The sequence below is a fragment of the Pezoporus occidentalis genome, unplaced genomic scaffold (assembly GCF_034315485.1).
Source record: "Pezoporus occidentalis ecotype Australia unplaced genomic scaffold, CSIRO_AGI_Poc_V1 ctg208, whole genome shotgun sequence".
NCBI classification, from domain to species: domain Eukaryota; kingdom Metazoa; phylum Chordata; class Aves; order Psittaciformes; family Psittacidae; genus Pezoporus; species Pezoporus occidentalis.
The window spans coordinates 642,486-665,107 of NW_026913943.1; the positions used below are offsets into that span (position 1 = coordinate 642,486).

At 44.9% G+C, this 22,622-nt stretch overlaps 1 protein-coding gene across 4 annotated transcripts; it reads left to right on the top strand.

The window, feature by feature from the left end:
* Positions 1-542: 542 nt before the first annotated feature.
* PRPSAP2 (phosphoribosyl pyrophosphate synthetase associated protein 2) lies at positions 543-16,687 on the top strand. Of its 4 annotated transcripts, none has more exons than XM_062619021.1 (12): positions 543-1,050; positions 3,286-3,348; positions 3,928-4,078; positions 5,206-5,258; positions 5,383-5,449; positions 6,690-6,862; positions 7,777-7,892; positions 11,404-11,459; positions 13,754-13,902; positions 14,623-14,693; positions 15,334-15,480; positions 15,988-16,687. In XM_062619021.1, exons 3-12 carry the CDS (start codon positions 3,960-3,962, stop codon positions 16,144-16,146), a joined length of 1,110 nt encoding a protein of 369 aa, XP_062475005.1. In that variant the 5' UTR covers positions 543-1,050; positions 3,286-3,348; positions 3,928-3,959; the 3' UTR covers positions 16,147-16,687. The 4 variants fall into 4 exon arrangements, with proteins under 4 accessions (XP_062475005.1, XP_062475006.1, XP_062475004.1 ...); XM_062619020.1 differs by having other exon boundaries at positions 544-1,956; positions 3,286-3,405; XM_062619019.1 differs by having other exon boundaries at positions 544-1,050; positions 3,286-3,405.
* The last annotated feature ends 5,935 nt before the right edge of the window (positions 16,688-22,622 follow it).

Sequence of the window (22,622 nt, forward strand, 5' to 3'; positions counted from 1 at the left end):
GCTGGAAAGGACCTTAAGGTTATCTTGTTCCAGCCCTGCTCAAAGCCTTGCTCCAATGTGCCCTCCAGCCTAGCAATGATGATGTTGAATTCTTACTTGTGATAGGAGTACCCGATTATGGAACGATTTGTACCTTCATGCTAAAATTCCGATCCATAAAATGCTCTTCTATGGCCATACGGAAAAGTGGGATTTCGAACAGCTTCCAGCTACCCAGTTAGAAAACGTGGTGCCTTGGGGGTTTATTTCAGCACTGGGATTTGGGTGGAAAAGCTTTATCCTCCTGTGTGTGATGACTTGAACTTCATCATGGGTGCTGCCTTGTGATAAGGCTGTGCTTTTAAAAGGGGTGGCTAAACTCAGTGCCTTGCTGCTTGATGATGTCGACTGCATCTTCACCCAGTGTAACCCGAGTGTGTGGCAAGGATGGCCGCGTTTCCAACGGGACAAAACACGGATGTTCTTTACAGTACCGATCGTTTCTTGCCTTAATTTACTTTGCAGAACACCTTCCCCCCCCTGCAAACACTGCTGGACCTGATGGCAAAGCCCGGTGCCTGCAGGGATGCCGAGGACCCGCCGCTGTGGTGCTGGTGCCGAGCAGCCGATGACCGACCATCCCTGACACGAGATACAGGCATGGGACCTCCAAAACCTCATGGACATCGCTGGTTTATGCTGTATGGACTCAGCACGTTACCCACCCATGGCGCTCGCCCTTTATTCGGAAGAAACGCTGAAATACGCCATTAGTAACGAGGTCCCCCCGGTTATCTCCATCGCGGGGGCAAAGGGGGAAGATGGCGGCGGCTGCTGCTCCCCTCAGCGGCGGCGGGAAGCAGGGCGGGGGGGGGCAGCGAGGAGGGCGTCGGCTGGTACCCGCCCCTCGCGCGCCCTCCGCCCTCCCTCACGCGGCGCCGCCATTTTGCAAGCGGACAACTGGAGGCGCTGGGCTCCGCCGTTGCCTCTGCCTGTGTCCCCCCCCCCCTTTCCCCTCCCCTCCGGCCGGGGCTGCCTTCTCTCCCGGGGCCGGGGGGCCGGAGCCGGCAGGTAAGGCCTTCAGCAAGGGGGCACACCCGCCCGCCCGCTCAGCCCACTTCAGCCGGCTGTGTGAGCGGCAGGACGTCCTCCTTCCTTAGCGCTCTGTCTCCCCCATCCCTCAACGGCAGGGTTGAGCCGTCTGAGGAACGGCGGCTTCGTCGCCCTCCCCTCCGGGGCTGTATGGGCAGGGAGGAACCTGCCCCGGGCTGCGGGGTGCTGCCTGCAGGTGAAAGGAGCGGTGTGCCCAGGCCTCTCCCATGAGGAGGGGAGGGATCTTCAGGTACCCCGGGGTCTGTGTAACTGTTCTGGAGCTGAAGGACTTGTAGGGAGGTGTGGGGTGGAGGGGTCAACCCTCTGTGTTTAGCCCAGGGAGGCAGGTTAGTGTGGAAGGTCCTTCTGGGATCTCTCTGTGGGGAGATGGGTGAGAGGGTTCTGTTCTTCCAGGCCGTGGGCATCAATTCCTTAGTACCATGGTTATTCCTGCCTCTGTTGCTTTCTGTGTGGGCATCCTCAGTGTAAACCCGGTGATGTGTACCCAGTAATTGTTATCATCACGGTCTGTCTGTGTTAACTCTGTGCAGCCCAAAGGGAAGGGCAGGAGTCTGTGGGCTTCAGCCTACTCTGTGATGTATGTGTGCTCCTGCACCTGATGGAGGCTTGAAAGCTTTGTCCACCTCAAGCTGAGAGCCCTGGTCCCATGTACCCTTGTGGAGTCATGTTCTTACACACCTAATAAAGTTCTGTGAGCTTCCTTTTGTCCCAACATCTGTTTCAGGGTTGATCCATCAATATTAACTCTATAAATGCAGCTTCCCTCCCTCCATGTGCACTATTGCCCACTTGTTGCTGCTGAAATACATCTACAAGGCAGCCCTTGGCCTATGGTTATGTGAAGAGCTCTGTTCAGTGTTGCTTGTGAGTATGTCAGTATCTTGCTGTGATGTAAAATGCATCCTGAACGATAACCAAGAGCCAACAGCTCTTGTCTTTCAGCTCTTTCACTCCTAACTCCTCTTAAGAGAGAGTAAAGAAGGTAACACAATTGGAAGGAAGCTGTGCCTTCAAAACACACTGTGATTATTGTTAGTAACATTGGCAGTTGTCTCTACATTGTTCCCATCTAATTGCACAAGCAGGATGCGTTCAGGTGTCCTTCTGGGGCCTAGTACATGCTCACTTTGGGTGTTTAACACCCTTATGACTGATGGATAATGGCCATTAGTTACCATCTGGGCGTTACAGGGAGTAAGTGAGCAACAGAACAAAGCAAGAAACACTAGCTAAGCAATAGGTTTCTGCTTACACTGATGTTTACCTAGTTTGGGAGGGGTATAGTTAGGTTTAGACTGTATGTCTCTGACCATACTGCTTTCTAGGATTATTATTTTCCAGTATTCTTGTCTAAAAGCAAAGGCTGAAAGGGGCAGGGCCTTTCTTTAGGGCCCATCAGGTTCTAGTAGAGTTGAAACATCCAGGTATTCAAATTCTGTTGCCAGAGTTGTTCCTGTTTATGCTCGTGCTCTGCACATGTTGGAGGTTTTGATGACAGGCAGGTTTCATTCACAGCAGTGGAGCATAGCACAGCCTGCATGAAGAGAGTCGGGAAGTCCCTGACTTGGGCTCTTAGTACAGTTTCTGTGATGAGGTCAAAGTGAGTAAGGGTGAAAAGCTGGGCTAAATGAGGTTACGGAGCAAGCCAGCTGTTCCTATGAGTCTGGAAGCTTACTTTGCTTTTAGATGCTGTTTTTGAGTACTTAATAGTACTGGTTACGGTTGATACACCATCAGGTTGTTGTAACATAGCGTTTCTCAGCAGGGAGGTGTTTTGTCAGCAAAAAAGTTCCTGATTTATCCTAAGTTCTGTTTATTTTGCTTTGAACTGTGCCACTTGTATTTGATATTTTCAGTCCCCTTCATAATGCTGAAATGGCTGCTGAAGGGTTGGACTATTTATACAGCAGACATGCAGTGTGGTAGCCTTTTGTGTGTAGCAGTTTTGAGTTGAATGCTACTTTGCTCTGGTAATGTGATTGCTGGTAATGTGATTGCTTCTTTTTTCTTTATATGAATAGAATGTTACAGTAGAATTAGTAATGGAAATGTGATGTTATAAAGAAGAGTAAAACGTGTGAAGATGGAATCCCATCAAAGCCTTGGCAGGAGTAGTGCTTTGTACCCTTGTTTGCAAAAAACCCATAAAGATTGTATAGATTTCCTCTTGATATTTTTCTCCTGTTTCCACAGGAGAGATATTAGTACCAAAGAATGACAAGAACTGCTTCACCAAGTGGCTGCATTGTGCAAGAGGTCATTATTTACAGCTACCAGCTATATTGAACTCTTCCTTACATTTCATCCTTCTTTGTAAGTTTGTAATTTGTTGCAAAGTGATGGAAAGATACACAGCTGTGGAAATAGACTCTTCTGGCCAGAGCCAGGATCCATGGGCTGTTTAGCTCAATTCTACCTCTTTGTGATCTTGCAAAAGTCAGTAAATGTTGCTCAGTTCAGGAAAATGAACTGGACAAGCTGGTGGAAAAGAGAATCTGTGTTGCTGATGATAGCCTGAGGAAAACATTTAAGTTAGAAAGTTGTCTTGGGGGATGTTTGGAGACCCTAGGGGAAGCATTCTGCTGGAGGGTGTAGAGCTTGGGGGCAGGAGAAGGAAAGCAGGATGGCCTGAAGGCCCCTTTGTGCCCTGTGTTGGGTGTGCTGAGCTAGGTCAGGAATGTTCTGATGGATACATTTGTGGTACTACTATTGATAACAAATATTGAGGATGATGGAAAATAACAGGCTTGTGGGAAACTCTTCGCTTTCTAAACAGGGAAAATCTGGTTTTTGTTTTTAATATTGTGGCTTTAACAGACCTTTGATCTCTTGCAGTCTTCTAGAAGCGGAAAAACAACTTAGGTTTGATGTTTTGTGTGCCATCAACTGAAATTGGGGCCATCATGAATGTAACCAAGGGTGGACTGGTGCTGTTTTCAGCTAATTCTAATTCGTCATGCATGGAACTGTCCAAGAGGATTGCTGAGTAAGTAGAACCTCCTGCAGGGCCACTCAGGGTCTTGGTGTTACTGGGTTGGGGCTTATTTTACTTCAGACAGATTTCTTATTTTAAGGGAAGCTATATGGGAAACCCACCATTGTTTGCAAGGACATGGAGTGTGCTGTATTGCACAGTGTATTTCAACAGATCAATAACAAAGAAAATAACTTGTGTTTAAATTGTTAGGTGGCAGGTTGTGATTTGCTGCAGTATGTTATAGAGAACACGTGGAAAAATGAATGCTTGATGACACTAAATCACGGTACACGCTTTTATCCTGTCCTTCTTGTAGCAGGATGTTTCTTAGCAAAGCTCCATCTATCCTGCTCACTGTATTTTAGATGGAAATGTTAATTTAGCTTTAAATGCAGAAATACTTTCAGGAGAACTTTCATGACTTAAGAACGTTTTTACCATGCTACTGTGGAGGTATTGGGTTTCACAACATGACCAGGTGTACTGCAGGGGATCGGCTTCTTCCTGAGCCTTATGGACCTGAGGTTAGGTACAGACAGGAGGAGAACGGAGAGTGCAAGGGATCTTGAGTTACATGTGGCAAGGACTTGGGTATAAGTGCACAGCACACTCTGGTCTCTCATTTCTTTAGTGATGAGGGTCTGTGCTAATACTGAAGTGGAATAAATACAGCAGACATTAGTCTCCTGTTCCTCACAGAATGATGCTCGCCAGTATTTCCTACTCACTCTCCACTGACATTCTTTCTATAGAGAGGAACGCTTTAGAAGAGGTCTTTTAAGCTTTGCACATGTAACGCTGCTGTGTATATATATGTACATATTTGTCAACATCTGTGGAATGTATATAGAGATACATGTTAGAAATTGTTGCATGATTTAGTAATCAAGTGTTATTCTGCGTGTTCTTCCCAGCCTGACTTGAAATGAGTTTAGCTGAGCCTGGGGTGCAGATTCTGGAAACTAGATGCTTTGTTAAGAGGTTTCCACTATAATTACTGGGTTTATGCTTTGGGTTTTCTGGCTTTGCTTTTCTCCTGTGAAATACAGCCTTTTCAGTGACTGTCACATTGTATAGGCTTTGTTTTGCCCTTCATTTTCCTTTGACATCTCCTTTTCTTTCTTCTGCTCCTGCAGGCGCTTAGGAGTTGAGATGGGGAAGGTTCAGGTTTATCAAGAGCCAAACAGAGGTGAGCATTTAATTGGCAAAACTAGAAACCTGCCTATCTATGATGTGCGTGTATTGGTTACCTGTTCCTTACACTCTTGTTGGGTTTTGCTGTTGAAAATATGACATGTTTCTGTTCTTGGCAGAAACAAGAGTGCAGATCCAGGAGTCTGTGAGAGGAAAGGATGTATTCATCATCCAGACAGTTTCAAAGTGAGTAACTGTTTAAGGACATTGTGCTGACATTTTGACTGTCCATAGGAATGCTTCTATTTTAATTTTTCTTCTCATGTATGAAATACAGTATAATAAGCTTAGGTTAACTACATAGAGGCTTCTCTTTTTAGTTTTGTTGCTGTTGTTTTGATTTTTGATATGTGCACAAAGGAGACTTCAGGGACCCTTCATCGGGGTAGGGGTAGGGCAAGGGTAAGGCGTTCAAACTGAAACAGGGGAAGTTCAGGTTAGATACAATGAAGAAGTTCTTTACTGTGAGTGTGGTGAGGTGCTGGCACAGGTTGCCCAGAGAAGTGGTGAGTGCTCCATCCCTGGCAGTGTTCAAGGCCAGGTTGAACAGAGCCTTGGGTGACATGGTCTAATGTGAGGCCTCCCTGCCCATGGCAAGGGGTTGGAACTGGATGATCTTAAGGTCCTTTCCAACCCAAACCATTCTATGATAAGATGCTATTTTAATTTTCAGTTAAATATGAGTTCACTGAATATGAGACTATTCATTGAATATGTCAATGAAACTTTCCCCTGGGACTCTGCGTTCTTTTGCCAAGCACATTCTTTTGCTTATGTTATTCTTTTAAAATTATTCCCTTCCCAGTTACCTGTCTCTAGCACCATTATAAAGGTCTGAATTTGGAGGAGCGTTTCCTAGGCAGTGTCCTGTGATTCAGAAAAGAACTTTACAAATGGTGAGATTTGTTTTAATGGCAACAGAAACAGGAGGTCTCTTAGTTGATGACCAGTTCTCATCTAAAAAGATAAACCTATCATCTAGGGCAAAAAATAGATGGGAATTAAATATTTTGCCTGCTAAATATTGAACAATAGAGGAACCTGTTGTAAAGTCTGAAACTTAAAAAAAAAGCTTATCTGTATTAAAAAATACATTTATATTATTTTGTGCATGAAAGAAGGAGATGTTGGAGATGAATTATGGGCTGCTTTGTTACAGCAGCATGGTATAACAAAAAGTGCTGAATTACTCCCACCTAATTCAGCTCAAAATAGCTAAGTGGAAAAAAAAAATGGTGAGGTCTAATTCTAGTGAAGGTTTCAAATGCTGTGTCCAGGGCACTGTCCATCCTGGGGAGCACGGCTGGTTTCTTAGTGCAGATCACTCAGTCACAGTACTCTTTACTGCCCTGGAGCAGGTATAAATACTGTGTTAAATAGAGGATTCTTATGCACAAAATACAGAACTGGATGCTTCTTGTTCCAGGGATGTGAATACTACGATCATGGAACTCCTAATCATGGTGTATGCTTGTAAAACCTCCTGTGCCAAAAGCATTATTGGAGTGATTCCTTACTTCCCGTACAGCAAACAGTGCAAGATGAGGAAAAGGGGCTCCATTGTCTCTAAGTTACTGGCCTCCATGATGTGCAAAGCTGGTAAGAGTGCAGCTCTTCTGAAATAATCAGGGCAATGGGGGCTCTTGCTGTCAGTTTTCAGGTTTAGAGGTGTCTGTGTACAAGTTGGGCTGCTAAGGTTTTTTTTAATGTGTTAAAACCCACGTAGGAAGGAGAATGTCGTTAGAAATGTTTCTGAATGAGTTCATGGAGAAAACCCAAACTTGTAACAGCCCTTTTACGTTGTGTCCTCCTGAGCTGGCAGGGTGAGGCAACTGGACTCTGCTGCTCTGGGCAGTGGTGTCTCTCTCAGAATACTGCTCTTTGCCTTTCTGACAGCAGTTGTGCCTTGTCATTGCTCACCTGTTTTTTACCTGTTGGATGAATGCGCTTTGTCCTTTACATTTGACATACGGTGGGAGTTTTGAGTTTTCATTTTCACAGCCTTCAGCACACCTGCTCCTTTCCTTTTGCTCCTATCCCTGGGAAAAATCAGCAGTTCCAGTGAACACAGTGTGGTCTGGTTTCTTATTTTTAGAGAAGTGTTTTGATCATTAGGATTTGGGCTCATTTTTCAAGAGTTCAGAACTTGAGTATTAGTTGTGGGTCTTGTTGTGTGGCACAGGACAATTATCTCCTTAGTGCTCTCATTTTGTCACATGTAGAATGGAGAAGGATCTTCCCTGCCGCAGTGTGGCACTGCTGAGTCAATTATGAAGCGTTCTGAGGTCCTTTTGGAAAGGACACTAGCAGTCTGGGAAGTTACTGAAGAGGAATGGAATTAATGTGCTCTGTGCTTTCACAGAGGTAGTATTCTTGTGCTAATACATCTTAGCGGTTTTGGTTTGGCCACACTTCAGTGAAACTTAGTAGTGAAATAAGAGCGTGGTCATTCTCTCTTACTTTTCTTGATGTGTTTCTCCATATGTTGTTTTACTTATGTATCTTTTTTAAAGGACTAACTCACCTTATTACCATGGATCTACACCAGAAGGAAATACAGGGCTTCTTCAATATTCCAGTTGATAATCTGAGAGCATCTCCATTTTTACTGCAGTACATCCAGGAAGAGGTGAGGAAGCCCTGCTGTTACACTTGTTTTTTTTGAATGATGTTTTGTTATGTCTCAAGGCTTCTGAAACAAATTCCTCTGAAGGAACTTAACTCCTCAAATAGCGTTTTAAAGGGGGAAGGGAGTGGTGTTGGGCAGTTAGTACTTTTCTTCCCGACAGGCTTTACTTTTGCTTTCATGAATAGCTGGTGTTTTATCCATGCAGTGATGCTGTTCTGTCTTCTTAGATATGTTCCTCTAACTAGTATTGAAAAGAAATGAGGATTTTCTTGCTCTTGATATCCTCTTCTTTTCCTGTTTGCAGTTTTGACATCTATAGGATGGACTGCTTGTGTAGGTGTAATTTATATCGTGTTATGAAAACACTTTGGAAGTGAAGTTGTAAACTGAGAGAGCCTATCGATCCTCCTCTCAAAGCAGGAACAGATGACTTCTTGTGTGGAAATCCTCACCTGCTGTTTGTTCAGCATGTCTTGACTTGAGCTTAACTTCAAATGTTCTGTGCATCCATTTTCCCATCTTATTTTTATAAGTGCTTTGAGAAGTGCTACTGGTAGATTCATATCTATAAAAATTGTGCAAATGATAATTGTAGGTGTGCAAATGATAATTGTAGGTGTGAGATGGGGATAATGCCTCTGACTAATGATAATGGGGAATGAAGAACATGGTTTTTTCCTAGTGAGAGAAAAGGTTTTGCTCACTCTTACTTCTGAGTCAAGTTTATTTTCATAGAGCTATAAATGCCTCAATTTAAAGGAAACAAACAAAACAACAAAGCAACATGATTTTGTTATGACAAATATAACATGAGTTATGTATGTTTGGGGAATTAGTTGCCATTTGGTAATCTGTCATTATCATTTTGTTTAGTAATAGAGTCCAAGAGGATTATAGAGCTAGAACTAGATGACAAAGCTCCAAGCTCTGCCTTTGCCACATTCATTCACCGTATATACCAGGAGGGAAGTACTGAATGTTGGAAGCACTTTGTAAGTTAAAAAAAAAGGAAAAAGCATGGAAAACCAAGTGTGCAGAAACAAGACAAGTTCTGCCTTTATATTGAATGTATGGGAGTTACGGTCCCTGACAAGAGCATTGTCCTGGTTTAGCCTTGAAGCACATTTTGGTACATGAACTCTTAATGCTTTCCAAAGAATTGTTACAGCTTTGAGTCTGGCACTGCTATGCAGTCTGTGAAGAAATGAACACTTGTAGAGATCTGCTGGAGTATGTGTAGAGAGGTCTTGAAAGACACTTGAAGTTTCTAATTTCTTCATTCCCCTGCACGTCCATGAGAGCACTTGCTCAATCTCGAGCTGACTGAATGTAGCTGATCAGGTGGGATTTGTATGGTTAAGAGTCTTCACAAGCCACGTCACACATAATGTCTTTCCTTAGATGTTTCATCCAGTGCTGCTCAGGAGGAGTTCAGGATTCAGCTCAGATTCACAGTGGCAGCAGCTTGCTGCATAATCTGACATTGTGAGTGCCAAAGCATGAAGAATGTTTCAAATGGGAGTTGGCATGGGATATATTGAGCAGTACGAAACAGTCCAGCTTGATAAGAATACAGGTCACTTAAAAAGCATTTAACTGAGAGTTAAGAGGATGAGGGCTTGTAATTGTTCCCTGTGGGGAATTTATGGCTAGGTGTGAAGAGAATTACTTAGTGTTCTGGTGTGAAGACCATCCAATGGTACAAAAATGATACAGTTATTTTCCTTTGTGTGCTTACCAAGTGCTTGACGCTTGGTGTCTTCTCTCTTTGCTATGGGTACATGTTAATCTCAGAGTGACGTAGCTCTTTGTTACAAGGAGTTGTTGATGTCTTTACTATCTTTTGAATGACATTTCTGGTTTTCTGACTTCATCTTTAAAGAGCTGAGAACAAATTTGATAATTTGGCAGGGGAAAAATGAGGCAATGATGTCTGAACAAGATCAAAGCCTTTATTATGTCAAGTGACAGGCCCTGCCTTGTCCGTAACCTTCCATCACGTTAATCTTTGTAGCCTCTTGTATAACTAAGTGTCTGTAAAGGAGAGAACATGCTGAATTCCCAGTATTATAGGTGGAGTTAGTAGCACTGTGGATTATTAATGTTTCCTGACACGTCCTTAGAAAAGCTCTTGTTTTCAGTTGCTTAGATCCATGCTCAGATTCAGAACTTCATTTTTTCTTTCCCGTGCCTGTTTCAGGTAGAGAGCTTTTGGAAGCACACAGTCAATGTGGTTTGTTGAGGATTAGATTGTGGAAGGATTTACTTTGCTTGTGTTTGAAAAATAACCCCAAATCAACAGGTATTTCTGTGCTCTGGAACTGGTACTTGAGATCTAACTGTAAGGCAACGAACTGCATGTCAGGGTATCATTCCCCAGATTTGTGCAATTACAGCTGTAACAGATCAGTTTGTAGGTATTTAGTAAACAGTCTTCTGTCCCTCAATGCTGGGATCGTGAGGAGGGGATCTGCTCTGTAGGACTTTGCTGTTGCAGCTGAGAGTGGCTGTGGACTGCTGCTGATAGAAGGTTAGACAGGTTCTCTGTGGGAGATGGATTGTCCCAGAGAACAGTGAAGGAAAATGCTGAGTTTGCAAGGAAGAGAGGGTAAGGTGAGCTGTAAAAGGGAGCATATATTGCTGTTGGAAAGGAGGGCTGGAAGCACAAGTATTGGAATGCTCGTAAGTTATGGATGAGGAAAGACAAGTCTCACGTGGAGTCATTGCTTGCAGGGAAAACAGAGAGGGGATAAGAAACTTTTGAGACATGGGGACTAAAATACTGCCGAAATATAGAGGGGGAATCAGGAGTGAGAAGCCAGTATGGGAATGCTGAGGCAGGGGAGGGGCAGCAAACTTTGGAGTAGATCTTGGTAACGAAGGCTGACTGAATAACCAACCCATGAGGCCTCAAAGTGAAACCCAGACTTGATCTTACCCCTTTGCTGCTGTCAGCATTCACAGCAGCATCCTCTAGTGCTGATCTGCATAGAAGATGGTTTACAGCAATATTAGGCTGTGACACCAGAATGAGTGCAGTGAATGTGGAACTTTTACCCCTTTTGATGCTCCGTATAAAAGAGTTTGATGTGATGGAGTGATGGAGAGGTGTTGCTTTTTGGTGTGCTCTGAAAACCAGTAGGAAACAGATGAAACACTGTATTCTCAAGTGGTTAAACTGCCATGTGCACTCACAAGACAAGTTGAACAGGAAACTTTAATTTTGATGGTTTCCTGTTTCTTTTAACATTTGTCCATGTAGCCCTGATGTTCTAAAGCAGATAATTTTATGTCATCCATAATATGTTTATGAAAGCTACAGTTTTTAATACCTGAATTTTCTAAATACCTGTTTTTGCTGAGCTCTGAACTCTCATCATGTACCATGGATTCTTGAGGTTGCTTTCGATGCTTAAAATTCTTCTGGCAAAATAAAGTTCTCTTGATTCTTACTGAGTTTAAATTTGTCTAAAGATATGAAGTAGACATTGCTATCTGTTATTTACTACAGATACCAGACTACAGGAATGCTGTAATTGTGGCCAAATCACCTGCGTCTGCAAAGAGGTGGGTAAGATCTGCTCTCTTGTGTTAGAGCAGGAAATCTCGATCGTGATTTTGTGCTTAGGATCTAGTGAAGGACAGAGATCCCATAATTAGAAGATGCTGCCTTCAAATCCCTCCTAATTCTCCTTTGTAAGATGAGCAGTTTTTACATCATCACTGTAATTATAATAAATCTAAGGAGAGTAAAAAAGCCAAACAAAAGGATGAGGTGAATGAATGCAGTGCTTAGGCTAATGAAAGTTTTTAATCAGATTTGTGTGCATTTGCATCATAAATTTCCTGCTCTGAATGAAAAATGGCTGGAAGTGTAACACCATTAATCCAAAGTAATTGCTAAACATGGTCATAACCTAGAACATGGTTGATCAGATCCTAAATACATATGGCTTTTACCCAGCGTGGTGGAACAGAATTTGATGGTTGAGATGATTTTGATTGTGAAGTCCTTGTTGGCTGTTCTTAATCCATGAAGCTCTTTAGTTGACTGAGCTCTGTGGAATGACACCACTCTCAGCAGGTGGTGGGAGAGTTGGATGGTGGTTTCTGAGATACTTTATTTGCTGTGGTAAGAACCCCGGAATTTCTTGAAAAGTTATTTAGATGGGTCATGATACTCTTTGTAAGAAAGGTTTCTTTTATTTTATATAGCAAATCAGGCATACTTTTATTTGTGGCAGTATAGTGAAGGGAACAACTTTGGTCACATTTGTTTTCCAGCAGTACTTCTTATATGATTTCTTTTGTTTTGGCCAGTTACTTTACATTTACTTGTCTTTGTTTCTTTTACTTGGTGCCAGTATTGCCTCTTGTTGGAGCATTTCATGCTTGTCAAGTAACTGTGCATGCCAGCAAATAGTCTGTATGTGCCTTTAGCTGATCAGACAGATAAGTTGCACACATAACCTGTTTGGGTAGGAGGGGATCTCAGAGCTGTAGTGTTTAGTTTCTTCATGTGAAACAGTCCACATGTGAGCATTTAAGAGCAGTGTTTGAGGAGGTACATAATGTTTGGAAAAGGCTGATGGAATGTTTCAGCCTAATCAAGGAAAACACTTGTCAGATGAATGCCAACTGTGTAAGAGAACCTCTCCTTGATGAAGTCAGAATGTTTCTGTGGTTTCTGAGCTCACTGGAAAATGAATAAATCATTTTACTGTTACTTTGAACTTCATTCAATTAAATACTGCATTTTAAAGTAGTTATTATGGTTTTGTTGATAGGATTAAGCCTTCGAAGACTTAACCCAAAATGTTTGGGGTTATCTGGAATTAACTGCTTGCAAAAACAATCCTGTGTGCTGACCACAGGGCAGAAGATTCTTTAGTTTGAAGTCACTGAGTAGTCACGATGGGCACATTATTCTCTGGACTTTGAGTTGTTTGGGTAGTGAAACAGGGCTTCAGTGTGAAGAAGCTGATTCAGGCTATTAGATGCTAATGGGAGAACAAAGTGGCTCACCCTGAATGTATCAGGCCCACTTTGCCCAGAAGTCTGGATGACTGGCTTAGGCTAGATATGGACTTCTGGGATGTGTAAGGTAGGATGAATCTGTTACTTTTGACTTGCTGCTTCCAGGTTCTGGGATACAGTGTCTGTGAAATTCCTGTTTTCCTGTCTCTGCTGTCCCCACTCCCCCAGCTGACCTCACAGTCCTTTACATAAATTCCTAATTTAGTTAAAGAAACTGCACAGTGAAGGAGCTTTATGTAAATCAGTAAAAATCCAGGCTGTGACTTTGAAGTGTGGTTTGTCATACAAAATGATTGTCTGGATTCCCTTTTCTGTAGGATGTCTGAGGTTGTGTCAGGGATATTGCCTTTATTTAGTGCACATCTTGCTAAAAATAAATTGGTGAACACTTGTTTTCTGTTTTCATGTAAATATATATATTTTCCTATTAAATATAGCCAGTGTGGTATCCAGGTTGGTTTTGGTTACTGTTAGCTGCAAGCTGCTAAAGCATGGGATCTCAGGAATGCTAAAGGCTAAGAAATAGTTTTCTGACTGTTGGGCAAAACAGAAGGGAAGAATCAGAATGATGTGACTTGTAGCATTGATCCTGTTGCTTAAAATCCACTGTGTGGCTACTTCAAGGTTGTTCTGACTTTCACAGCATGATGAAACCAAGATTCTAAAGGACCAGTGGTTTCTTCTATCCATTTTCCTAAACTTTTAGGATCATTCAGTTTTTCCTCTGAAACATTAGGAATAAAATGGGAATAGATTAGGATTGTACAAATATGAATTACTGTAGATGTAATGAATTTCTGTTGTTTTTAACCCTTTCCCTACAGGGCCCAGTCCTTTGCTGAGCGCTTACGGTTGGGAATTGCAGTGATTCACGGGGAGGCTCAGGATGCAGAGTCTGACATGGTGGATGGTCGCCACTCGCCACCTACAGCCAAAAATGTAGCTGCTATTCATCCCAGTCTGGAGATACCCAGTAAGTAAGTTTGTATGTGAAGGTGTTGTTTTCTGTGGGTTTGGGAATGGGGCTGGCAGTGATGGGACGTTTTTAGGGGCAAAAAAGAGAGGTTTTTTCCATACTAATAGGAGAAAAAGATTCCTTTTTGATGATTTTTACATAGTTTTAGTGCTAGGCTGTGTGAGAGGTCTGTGTAGATGGGGCTGTGGCATTACAGGCAGTCAGAACCCATCGCAGAGAGGCCTCACTTTTTTTGCCATTTACTTTCCCATAGGAATTTTTCTGGGATACAGAACTAATAAGCTGAGTTGGCTCTGGTTTTGTGTGTAGCTGTATAATGTCACAGCCCTTCACAATGACCTTGCTGAATGTGGATGTGACCTATAGCTGCACAAGCCCAGCTTCATTGCATAAACACAGCTTGGACTTCAGTAGGGTGGTTGAACTGGTTGTTTGCAAACCACTCTATTCTCTGGACTAAAATGAAGAATTAATTGACTTTGTTAAGAATTTGGGTGTAAATGAATGTAGTTATTTTCTTAAGCTTAGCCAAAGTATTATTTTGTATTAAAATCCTGCTGGTTTTCCCCAGTAACTCTGTGATGGTTGAAATAGTTGTTGCTTCATTTCTCTCTATAACAGTGGTGACCTATGCAAAGCAGACACTTGAAGTAAACTGTATAAACTTTGTCTCTCTTTCTCCTTTCTACCCCTCTAAAAAAACTTGCTGTTGATCAGTGCTGATTCCTAAGGAAAAACCACCCATCACAGTTGTTGGAGATGTAGGAGGAAGAATAGCTATCATCGTGGTAAGTAAGATGCCATCACTTCTGCTAAATTACATTAAACATGTGCAAGTTGCAGAAATCAAGTAGATACTCTGCTGTGTCAGCAGCTAAAGTTAGGTGGATGGTGGACTGTTGGTACTGCACTGTTTATCAAGTGAGGTTCTGCACTGTGGCTGAACTTGGCCATGTGAGCTATGAAGAGATCCATGTCGGAAAGCAGCATTTGGACCTTGTTTCTGTGAAGAGGCAGCTAAAATTCTGTTCAAGTGCTTGCCTGAAGGTGGGGAGCTCAACACAGCTGGTTAGGGGAGAATCACCGCTTCTATCCTGTGAGTTTAGAAATGCTGGTGATGATGCAGCCTGCCTTACGGTTTCTCTAAAGCAGAGTGTGGTCTCTGCACTACTTCTGTTAGTTTGGTTTTTGACTGAATGTCAGTTGTTTTGGCTTTTCCCTCTTTCCCTCATGGAGCAATCTGTCTGTCCCTTGATGCTACAGTACCTTTGGATGCTCTCCTTTTTTGCTCTTTCACTCTTACTATCCAGCTCAGGTGTCTGAATAACTGCATCAATAAAAATGTCCATTTTGCATTGGCTTGTTGAAGGTGTAATGTTTTGGGTGTGTTGCTGGTGGATCTTCATTGACTTGATCTCCTCTTGCCAGGATGACATCATAGATGACGTTGACAGCTTCCTGGCTGCAGCTGAGACCCTCAAGGAGCGGGGGGCTTACAAGATCTTTGTAATGGCTACGCATGGCCTCTTATCTTCAGATGCTCCCAGGCTCATAGAGGAATCTGCAATCGATGAGGTAAGCGTGGATCATGGATTCTGAACTTCTCATCAGATGGGTTGGGGTTTTATAAGCAAAGAGCTTTCTCCTGACTTGACTGTTAAAATACACTGGTGTGAAGATTTTAGCTGGAAGGTTCCTGGATTTGGGCTTTGTGACTGTGGAATTGTATGCTAGAATATTAGCATCTACACATCCTGAAAGTATAGTGACAGGAAGGTAGGGAAGTTGTGAGATGAGGGACTACCTGTGCTGGTAGTCTTTGTCCCCTTCAGTCTGGGGGAGATTTTCCTTCCTTTCTTTGGACCTGCATGGCAGAGTGAATGAAGAGAAGGAAGGACAGTGCCATTAGTATCCATGGATATGTGCAACCCTGTGGCAATGCATGGCTCTTCCTAATGTTTTAACCCTGACAGTAATGTAAAGGGTGGCTTCACAGGATCTGGTGGGTGGATGTTTCCTTCCACAGCTTTAATACAGGAGGTGGAAAAGAGCTACATCCTTCTGATTGTTTTCTTTCTGTAGGTGGTTGTTACAAACACAATCCCACATGAAATACAGAAACTCCAGTGCCCTAAAATCAAGACTGTGGATATCAGCATGATCCTCTCGGAAGCCATTCGCAGGATCCATAACGGGGAGTCCATGTCTTACCTCTTCAGAAATATAGGACTGGATGATTAATGCATCTTCCTCTAAAGAAGTAGAATAAACCCCAAACTGGGCCAAACTGGAAGCAGATACCGAGCTGTGAAGTGTCATACTTACCTTAATATTTCTATTGAGCCACTTCTTGTTTTCTCTTGGTTTTAAGTATCAAGGTAGAACAGTTTTTAAGAACATTTTTCTTTGGAGGGTTTTGTTTTTTGGGGAGGGTAGGGAGGTGGGAGGGGAAGAAACATTTTCAGAGAACCTGTTAGTTGCTTTTAGGTTAGTTGCACTACATACATGATGGAAAACAACCCCCAAAAACACTTGAGGTAAGAATTTGGCTTCTAAATTAAGCATTCCTCTCCCAAAGCTGCTTGCTACAAGTGCTTTAAAAGATAATAAAATGAAGTGACTGTATAATACTTGCGTTTTAAAAGCCAAAAAGGTTGTACTGTTGTTGGCAGTTGAGTGATTTTGTAGGAGTGCTTTTATAGAAAAGCAGATTAAATATGCACCTGTATTTATTTTCTGCCACAAAGAATAAAGACTTGTTTTTGTGTGAGCTTTCTAAAAATGTTCATGTACCAGTCACTTGTCTTCTAAAGTGTGTCCCCTTAAAGTGCTCTGCAGGGCAGGAGGTGAAGTGATTGTTTTATCCTCATGGGTTCCTTTGGAATGTGAACGGGACTCACGCTGCTTGGCAGTATAGAGAGTGATGTATGTGTGGTGGTTGTTATAGTGAAACACCTGCAGAAGAGGAGGAAAGGTGGCTTTTCCCTAATACTGATCCTCGTGGTCGTTTATCAACCCATCTTCTGCTGAGCAGCCTTGTAAAACCAAAAATACAACCTCTCACCTTCCTGGTGCTACCAAAGGGGTTTAGATGAGTTATAATTTGGCCATTCTGGTCCACTTCCAGTGGACTGCTTTGCTTTGGGGGATGTAGGGAGCAAAATCTATGGCTGGCTGTCCCAGAACAGGGAATTGAGGGGCAAAGGTTCCAACTGAGATGCATGGGTGAGCACGCAGATAACGGCTGCAATGCAGAGCTTATCTTGTTGAGGTTTGTTTTCCCAGCCATCCTTACGGAGGTGCGTGTGGGATGCCTGGCTAGCTGCCCAGCTGAACTTCCAGTCTTGGAGACCTGACCTTCCTGACCTGCCACAGAGACAGCTCTTGGAACTGAAGAGCATGTAGGGGTTGCTTGGTCTAATCTCTCCATCAGGGTCCAGCAAGGGAGTATAGAATTTTTGGCATGTTCAAAACCAGAAGTGAAAATTTACCTTTGTTATCACCATTTTACTTGAGACAAACTTCCAAGGGCTTTGGAGGTTCATTTGCTGTCAAGGATAAAACCAGGTTTTTCCTTCCCTTTTCAGTGGTGGTGCAGCACTGGGCACGGTGGAGGCCTTTGATGGGAAGACCTCCGTGCTGCTCAAAGAGCTCCAGGACTTGATCTTGGTGCACTGAGCCTGAGAGCTGGTGGTTTTATTTCACAATCACTGTTCAGATAACCCTGTTCTTCCTTCTCTGAGCTTAAGTTTTGTCAGATTATTCCATTTGATTTTTGCACTCCCGTCCAGAGAGGTACAAAATGACCAAACACAAGGATGCACTTGCTTGTACTTTAATGACAGTGGGTTATTAAACACTTCAGTGATGTTAATAGCTACACCAAGCTGACTTACTAACACTTGTACCTACTTTGAATGTGTTAATGCAGTTTAATTCTAGCTGAGCAGTGAGGGAGAACTTCAGTTCCTCTCTTGGAGCACAGACCTGCTCCTGGGTGCATCAGCGGCTGCTTCAGAGAGAGGAGAAACCCACTGACCTCTTGGTTATGGGCACTATTACTTGCAGTGTGTTTACTTTATTAGCAAGACCTTGTGATGTGTGGTTGGAACTTGTGCTGGCACTGGAAAAGGAGCCAGAATGTAGTGCAGCAAGTGGTGTGATTCTGAAATATCCCAAAACATTAAACCTAAAGGCTGTTTCCTGCTGCTTGTTTCCTGCTGGCCTTTGGCATAGCTTAATCTCTTCTGTGAGTGTTTGTGCTGGTTGGCTCTTGCTGGTGTGCTGAAGCTCCGCCTTGGACGTAAGCATAACTCCTGTGTTTGATGGTCACTCTAGGTAGAAACTCCCCAGATTTGCCTAGTTTCATGCAGTGCAGTTACTGTATTAATGAGGAGTCAAGGATTTGGTGTCATAAGGCTGATTTGCTGGTCCTTTGACATTCCATAGTATTAAGCAGTTGAAAGAGTGCCTTCATTCAGTTTTCATCCCCCTTTCATTACAGTGTGTAACTGCAGAGCTCCTTCATCTCTACTTGCTTTTCCCAGAAGCAAAAATCTCACATTGCCAGAAACACCAGCTATTCCTCAAGGTGTTCCCTTGGGGATCCTTCAAATGTACTGAACGCTTTAAAAACCTGCTTTATTCAGCAATTCCTACAGTGATTTTTCCATGGAAATTCTTTCCAGACTTCTCCAAGAGCAATGTCAGCTTTGGTTTCTGTTTCCCTGAAGACAGAAGCAGTTTCTTGTCCAACAATACCCAGATTTAAGCTTGGAAGCTGCTGTGCTGAGACCCTGCATCAATTGAGGGGCAGCTTTGCACCGGAGCCTGCAGCTTCTTCAAGCTCTGCAGCAGCAGCAGGAAAACCCAAGGAAATGGGGTTGGAGTGGGTGCTCCTTTGTGAGACTGAAACCCAGAGGTGCTGTCCCTTCGATGCCAGCAGGAAGGGCAGTGGGAGAAACGGGAAGGGGAGGGGAGCAGCAGACAGCCAGGCTGCCCACCCTGTGCCTTTGGAAGCGCAGCTCCTGCTGCAGTTCATGTCATGATAAACCCTCAAGCTCTAAGGAGCTACAGATTCAGTGCCTGTGGTAAGGCTGGGGATGGAGGAGGAGGAGGAGGAATGATGAAGGGCTGCTTCAGCCCCTCGCAGCAGTTCAGTATTGCTGACCTTGTTGCCATAACAGCTTATTTCTCCTTAAACGTTGCAGTGGGAATATGGGCAGGAATGTTTTCTCCGCTTCCTTTCTGCTTGCTTTACTTGAACAGGTTCTCTTTCAGGTCTGGCTTTTCTGCATGGGGTTGGAAAGCCTCTTACTATTGTCAGGTTGGACGGGGCTTGGAGCAACCTGCTCTGGTGGAAGGTGTCCTTGCCTGCGGCAGGGGTTGGAACTGGATGAGCTTTAAGGTCCCTTCCAACCCAAACCATTCCATGATTTTCTTGTACTTTGCACTTGCTTCATATTTTGTGTGTTGTCCAAACCCTCCACCTCTCTTATCCCCTATAGAAAGACTCCTACAACCCGAGACCAAGGTGGAATTAACCTCACCACAAACCTCTCCCCTGGCCTCCAGCCTGCTGGCTGTAAGCAGATCTGCTGCTTGTCTATTAGAGGGTGTTGAGACAAATACCCTGCTTCACAGAAAAAGCCCTTGGCTACCTGAGCTTTCAGATGAGGGATCTCCAGAGCCATTTATTCTGCCTTGCAGAAAATCCATAGCCAAAACTGGTCCCCATTAGCCAACCTGTCTGCTCGGGATGACGGAAGAATGGGCACATCCCCTGTGCTTCCCCCTCTCGGGGTGCCTCCTTTGCTGTTCATGGCTCCAGGTACTTGGGATGCAGCCACTGTTTCGTGTAATTAAGCTGGAGTTGCAGAGTTCCCATTAATTATCCCCAGTCTCCTGTCTCTTGGCTTCTTGTCTGGGAGTCTCGGTCCTCGATTCCTTGGTGTTTTGTCTGGGTTTGTAGGGAAAGGCTGCTCCGTGCTCATGTTTTCTCCTCCCAGTCTTCACGCAGGGTGAACAGGAACATCAGTGGCTGTTTCCTTGCTGGCAGAGACATGGCCCGGTGGCCAGTAAGTAAAGACTGTTCCTTGTGGGACACCCTGGGACACCCAGCACCACCAAATTCCCTCTTTGGTGCCCCTGCTTTCTCCACCATGCTTTCCCCTACCTTGTACCACCACCTCCTGCCAGGATTCATGTCCTTGGAGCTGCATTTCCCTTCTTATTCCACAAAGGATATTGGTTCTTCTCATCAGCTGCTCTGAACTTGGGAAGAGTCAATGGAGCCAAACTGGATGCTTCTGGTGCCTCCAACAAGCCGTGGGTGTCCTTCATTTCCCCCTCTTTTGGTATGATCTTGACAGACTGGTTGGAGGTAACCAGTGACAGACGCTTGGTGTGTCTGGCACTGGCTCCTTGCACAAGGCCACCTTCAGGCAGGGTGTGCAATGCAAACAGTGGCAAATGCAGCAACACATGGCTCCTCATCTTCCTAAAGCCAAGAAAGTCCATCCAAAACCCACCTGGAATGCCCAGATGGGTTGAATTGGGAAAGCACTGGTTGTTGGGGGTCACGGCTACCTGGAGCAGTCCTTGGGGGTTCTCTTGCAAATATGTGTATGTCCCTCCCAACACACGGAATCTTTGTGTATGTCCCTCACTAGAACTTGCAACAACCTGGCCTTGAACACTGCCAGGGATGGGGCCCCCTGGGCACCCTGTGCCAGCACCTCAGCACCCTCACAGGGAAGAGCTTCTGCCTAAGAGCTCATCTCAGTCTCCCCTCTGGCAGGTTAAAGCCATTCCCCTTGGCCTGTCCCTACAGGCCCTTGTCCAAAGCACCTCTCCAGGTCTCTTGTCAGCCCCTTTAGGCACTGGGAGCTGCTCTAAGGTCTGGCTTTCTGGGATGTGAGTGCACGCTGCTGGGTCACGATGGGGTTGCTGTATTTTTGTCCACACTTTGCTTCTGGAAGTGATGAGAAATCTGAGCTCTGCTGCTCCTTTTCAGACACCTTTTTTTTGCCACCTCCTATCCCTTGGGCATTGCACTCCTAGGTCCAGATGGAATGATGCTTATGCCAAGCTGCAGGGAGCCCGAGCACCCAGAGCACCTCCTTTGCTCCTCCATAGATCAGTACCTCCCTCTTTGCCAGCAGCGAGGGCTCGGGGCTCTTCTTTGGGCTGGCTGGGACTGGTGCTGCCGGGGAAATTGCCGTCACCAGCTTCGGGTGGAAGGTAAGAGCCGTGTTGTGTCAGCCAGGAAACGAGTTCCTCGAGCCCTGTCGCTGCAGGTGGCTTCACACAAGGTCTTGCAAGGTTGGGAGGAGCAGTGCAAGGGGTAATTAACACAACCCTGCTAACTCAGCTTCTCCAGCCTGGGTCTAATACATGTACAGGGAGGCTGGAGCCAACTCAGGTCCACGTGCTCAGAGAAAAGGGCTAGTCCAGCCTCTGCAGACCCCACTTCCTGACCCAGATCCCTGCTTCCCTGCACCTTGTATCCAAAGTCCTTGGGTTCTGCAGTAAAAAACACAGCATTTGGCTTGCTTGGTGCTCAGGGAGTTAGTGGGAAATGGCTGGGGATGTCAGGGGGGTTTCCACCATCATCTCATGCACTCCTGCCTGCTGTCTGAAGTCATTTGGGGATGTAAATGTGCACTGGAGGTGAGCCAGGAGCATGCTAGGAGTGGTGGACTGGGGTCTAGCACTGCAGTCAATGCTGAGCTGCACCAGGATCAGTGTCACCTTCTGCCTGTGCCCTGTTCTCCCTTCCCAACAGGCAACTTAAGCTCTGCTGGCACTTGCCTGGGTGTTTGTCCCTGTGTATGTCTCCTCTGGTTATGTCCCACTGCCCTCAGCCTGCATGGCCATGGCCCCTGCTCGCTGCAGGGCTGTCACTGCTGTGAGGCTCTGCTCTGGGAACACAGCCTTCCCTGGGACCATCCCCAGAGGAGGGGGGCCTGGACAGGGCAGTGATTCCTCTCTTTTTCCCATGGCAGATGGTCACTATGCCCAAGCACCTCCAGTGAAGGTTTGGAGGGGAGAGGATCTGGATGTACCTCTCTGGTCTGACGCTCCTGCTCTCCATCTTCACTGAGACCTCTGTGAATAGCTTCCCCTCAGCTGTGTGACAAAGCCATGACTGACTGCTACTGATGCAAAGGTTATTTTGGGGCTCAAACCTCAAATAAGGGGCAGAGAAGCTGCTCAGGATTCTCCAGGAGAGAGCAGGACAAGAGGTGGGGATTCATGGGCAGATGCTGTCTGCAGCACCCTGTGTGCTCATAGGCAGATCCACCAGTGACACCTGTGTCCGGGTGGCCCTGATGGATGCATGGCTGTGTGTCAGGATTCCCAGACACACAGTGCACCCACCTTGCAGCAGAGGCTGTGGGTGAAATGTGCTCACAGGCTGAGTTGCATCATTTGGGTTTTCCTTATGCTCTGGCAGTGATGCTTTACAGCATCCCTTCTGGACCTGGCAGAGCCAGGGAAGCTGAGGATGCATTTGTTGCTGTAGGACACATGGGGTTTCTAAGGAAAGGAATACCTGCAGCTGTAAGATGACCAAACCCGTGCAGAAAGTGCCTGATTTTCAGGGGCTTTTGCTGCTGTGAGAAGAGTTTATCCGCGGTAAAACCGCTCAAGAGACTGTGACAAGAGACCTGGGGCAAGCAGGAGGGAGCCGGGCACAGACAGCCCTGGGGGGC